The following is a 5,000-nucleotide window of genomic DNA, read 5'->3' as shown; positions in this document are numbered from 1 at the left end:
CAATTACATTCCATTCTATTCAATTACATTCTATTCAATTACATTCTATTCAATTCCATTCTATTCAATTACATTCAATTCCATTCTATTCAATTACATTCAATTACATTCTATTCAATTACATTCTATTCAATTACATTACATTACATTCAATTACATTCAATTCAATTACATTACATTACATTACATTCAATTACATTCTATTCAATTACATTCAATTCCATTCTATTCAATTACATTCTATTACATTCTATTACATTCAATTCCATTCTATTCAATTACATTCTATTACATTCAATTACATTCTATTACATTCAATTACATTCTATTCAATTCCATTCTATTCAATTACATTCAATTCCATTCTATTCAATTACATTCAATTACATTCTATTCAATTCCATTCTATTACATTCTATTCAATTACATTCAATTCCATTCTATTCAATTCCATTCTATTCAATTACATTCAATTACATTCTATTCAATTACATTCTATTCAATTACATTCTATTCAATTACATTCAATTACATTCTATTCAATTACATTCAATTACATTCTATTCAATTACATTCAATTACATTCTATTCAATTACATTCTATTCAATTCCATTCTATTCAATTACATTCAATTACATTCAATTACATTCTATTCAATTACATTCTATTCAATTACATTCAATTACATTCTATTCAATTACATTCTATTCAATTACATTCAATTCCATTCTATTCAATTCCATTCAATTACATTCTATTAAATTACATTCAATTCCATTCTATTCAATTCCATTCTATTCAATTACATTCAATTACATTCTATTCAATTACATTCTATTCAATTACATTCAATTACATTCAATTACATTCTATTCAATTACATTCTATTCAATTCCATTCTATTCAATTACATTCAATTACATTCTATTCAATTACATTCAATTACATTCTATTCAATTACATTCAATTACATTCTATTCAATTCCATTCTATTCAATTACATTCAATTACATTCAATTACATTCAATTACATTCAATTACATTCTATTCAATTACATTCTATTCAATTACATTCAATTACATTCTATTCAATTACATTCTATTCAATTACATTCAATTACATTACATTCAATTACATTACATTTAATTACATTCTATTTAATTACATTCTATTTAATTACATTCTATTCCATTACATTCAATACAGGAAGTTGTATGAAAGGGATTGAATAGTGTTTTGGTAGGTTTCCACACTACTTTCCTTCCCTCTATAGCATTTCTTAATATTGTTCAGTTCATTTGACTTTGATGCTTCATGATTGTATTACATAGTATATATGGTTTTTCTCTGTTCAAGTACACTGTGATTTTGCTCTCCTCTCTCTCTCTCTCTCTCTTCCCTCCCACCCACCTCTCTCTCTCTTCCCTCCCACCTCTCTCTCTCTCTCTTCCCTCCCACCCACCTCTCTCTCTCTTCCCTCCCACCTCTCTCTCTCTCTCTCTCTCTCTCTCTCTCTTCCCCCCACCTCTCTCTCTCTCTCTCTCTCTCTCTCTCTTCCCCCCCACCTCTCTCTCTCTCTTCCCTCCCTCCCACCTCTCTCTCTCTTCCCTCCCACCTCTCTCTTTCTCTCTCTCTCTTCCCCCCACCTCTCTCTCTCTCTCTCTCTTCCCCCCCACCTCTCTCTCTCTCTTCCCTCCCTCCCACCTCTCTCTCTCTTCTCTCCCCTCTCTCTTTCTCTCTCTCTCTCTCTCTCTCTCTCTTCCCTCCCTCCCACCTCTCTCTTTCTCTCTCACTTCCCTCCCACCTCTCTCTCTCTCTCTCTCTCTCTCTCTCTCTCTCTCTCTCTCTTCTCTCTCTCTCTTCCCTCCCACCTCTCTCTCTTCTCTCTTCCCTCCCACCTCTCTCTCTCTCTTCCCTCCCACCTCTCTCTCTCTCTTCCCTCCCACCTCTCTCCCTCCCACCTCTCTCTCTCTTCCCTCCCACCTCTCTCTCTCTCTCTCTTCCCTCCCTCCCACCTCTCTCTCTTTCTCTCTCTCTCTCTCTTCCCTCCCACCTCTCTCTCACTTCCCTCCCACCTCTCTCTCTCTCTCTCTCTCTCTTCCCTCCCACCTCTCTCTCTTCTCTCTCTCTCTCCCTCTTCCCTCCCACATCTCTCTCACTTCCCTCCCACCTCTCTCTCTCTCTCTTCCCTCCCACCTCTCTCTCTCTCTCTCTCTCTCTCTCTCTCTCTCTCTCTCTTCCCTCCCACCTCTCTCTCTCTCTGTAGGGTATAGAAGACAGGAGTTTGTTAGCAGGTCATCTGGCTATGTTCCTGAATGACTATAACCTGGCTCAGGACCTCTACCTAGAGTCTTCCTGTCCCAACACAGCCCTGGAGGTAACACACACACACACACGGACGGACGGACGGACGGACGGACAGACGGACACTAGGGTTAAATATTCTCCCTGTTTTTTTTTACAAATGCTCCGTCCAGAGAATAAATCCCTTTTCTCCTGGGTAACTCTGTATTTCCTGCCCAAACAGGAAGTGTCAAACACATTAAAACCTCTACAGGATCGGTGGGTCCCCCCCTGTGGGGCGGTTGAGCTAACGTAGGCTAATGCGATTAGCATGAGGTTGAGCTAACGTAGGCTAATGCGATTAGCATGAGGTTGAGCTAACGTAGGCTAATGCGATTAGCATGAGGTTGTAAGTAACAAGAACATTTCCCAGGACATAGACATGTCTGATATGGGCAGAAAGCTTAAATTCTTGTTAATCTAACTGCGCTGTCCAATTTACAGTAGCTATTGCAGTGAAATAATACCATGCTGTTGTTTGAGGAGAGTGCACAGTTATGAACTTGAAAATGTATGAATAAACCAATTAGGCACATTTGGTGCGGTATTGATACAGAATTTTGAACAGAAATGCAATGGTTCATTGGATCAGTCTAAAACTTTTCACATACACTGCTTCCATCTAGTGGCCAAAATCTAAATTGCGCCTGGACTGGAATAATACATGATGGCCTTTCTCTTACATTTCAACGATGATGGTACAAACAACAACAAAAAATAATGTTTATTTATTTGTGTTATCTTTTACCAGATCTAATGTGTTATAATCTCCTACAATAATTTTACATTTCCACGAACTTCAAAGTGTTTCCTTTTCAAATGGTATCAAGAATATGCAGATGCTTGATTCAGGTCCTGAGCTACAGACAGACAGATGCTTGATTCAGGTCCTGAGCTACAGACAGTCAGATGCTTGATTCAGGTCCTGAGCTACAGACAGACAGATGCTTGATTCAGGTCCTGAGCTACAGACAGTCAGATGCCTGATTCAGGTCCTGAGCTACAGACAGTCAGATGCTTGATTCAGGTCCTGAGCTACAGACAGTCAGATGCTTGATTCAGGTCCTGAGCTACAGACAGTCAGATGCTTGATTCAGGTCCTGAGCTACAGACAGTCAGATCCTTGATTCAGGTCCTGAGCTACAGACAGTCAGATCCTTGATTCAGGTCCTGAGCTACAGACAGTCAGATGCTTGATTCAGGTCCTGAGCTACAGACAGTCAGATGCTTGATTCAGGTCCTGAGCTACAGACAGTCAGATGCTTGATTCAGGTCCTGAGCTACAGACAGTCAGATGCTTGATTCAGGTCCTGAGCTACAGACAGACAGATGCTTGATTCAGGTCCTGAGCTACAGACAGTCAGATGCTTGATTCGGGTCCTGAGCTACAGACAGTCAGATCCTTGATTCAGGTCCTGAGCTACAGACAGTCAGATCCTTGATTCAGGTCCTGAGCTACAGACAGTTAGATGCTTGATTCAGGTCCTGAGCTACAGACAGTCAGATGCTTGATTCAGGTGCTGAGCTACAGACAGTCAGATGCTTGATTCAGGTCCTGAGCTACAGACAGTCAGATGCTTGATTCAGGTCCTGAGCTACAGACAGTCAGATGCTTGATTCAGGTCCTGAGCTACAGACAGTCAGATCCTTGATTCAGGTCCTGAGCTACAGACAGTCAGATCCTTGATTCAGGTCCTGAGCTACAGACAGTCAGATGCTTGATTCAGGTCCTGAGCTACAGACAGGCAGATGCTTGATTCAGGTCCTGAGCTACAGACAGTCAGATGCTTGATTCAGGTCCTGAGCTACAGACAGTCAGATGCTTGATTCAGGTCCTGAGCTACAGACAGTCAGATCCTTGATTCAGGTCCTGAGCTACAGACAGTCAGATCCTTGATTCAGGTCCTGAGCTACAGACAGTCAGATGCTTGATTCAGGTCCTGAGCTACAGACAGGCAGATGCTTGATTCAGGTCCTGAGCTACAGACAGTCAGATGCTTGATTCAGGTCCTGAGCTACAGACAGTCAGATGCTTGATTCAGGTCCTGAGCTACAGACAGGCAGATGCTTGATTCAGGTCCTGAGCTACAGACAGTCAGATGCTTGATTCAGGTCCTGAGCTACAGACAGTCAGATGCTTGATTCAGGTCCTGAGCTACGGACAGTCAGATGCCTGATTCAGGTCCTGAGCTACAGACAGTCAGATGCTTGATTCAGGTCCTGAGCTACAGACAGTCAGATGCTTGATTCAGGTCCTGAGCTACAGACAGACAGATGCTTGATTCAGGTCCTGAGCTACAGACAGTCAGATGCTTGATTCAGGTCCTGAGCTACAGACAGTCAGATGCTTGATTCAGGTCCTGAGCTACAGACAGTCAGATGCTTGATTCAGGTCCTGAGCTACAGACAGTCAGATGCTTGATTCAGGTCCTGAGCTACAGACAGTCAGATGCTTGATTCAGGTCCTGAGCTACAGACAGTCAGATGCTTGATTCAGGTCCTGAGCTACAGACAGTCAGATGCTTGATTCAGGTCCTGAGCTACAGACAGTCAGATGCTTGATTCAGGTCCTGAGCTACAGACAGACAGATGCTTGATTCAGGTCCTGAGCTACAGACAGTCAGATTTGGGTCATTTTAGGTTGAAAATGAAAGG

General features: G+C 41.5%; 1 protein-coding gene across 3 annotated transcripts in view; it reads left to right on the top strand.

Annotated features, from left to right (window-relative positions):
* The window catches only part of LOC149974620 (WD repeat-containing protein 19-like), an 82,305-nt gene that overhangs the window by 38,616 nt on the left and 38,689 nt on the right, over positions 1-5,000 (top strand). For all 3 annotated transcript variants that reach the window (XM_090209753.1, XM_090209752.1, XM_090209754.1), the window contains exon 20: positions 2,269-2,379. In XM_090209753.1, the coding sequence (XP_090065879.1) occupies positions 2,269-2,379 (111 nt within the window). The remainder of the gene's footprint in view (positions 1-2,268; positions 2,380-5,000) is intronic.

This window comes from Oncorhynchus mykiss, chromosome 19 (genome assembly GCF_057628025.1).
Source record: "Oncorhynchus mykiss isolate SJ-2025 chromosome 19, ASM5762802v1, whole genome shotgun sequence".
Classification (NCBI taxonomy): Eukaryota; Metazoa; Chordata; class Actinopteri; order Salmoniformes; family Salmonidae; genus Oncorhynchus; species Oncorhynchus mykiss.
Note: the sequence above shows the minus strand (reverse complement) of the source record. Positions and strands in the feature narration are given on the sequence as shown.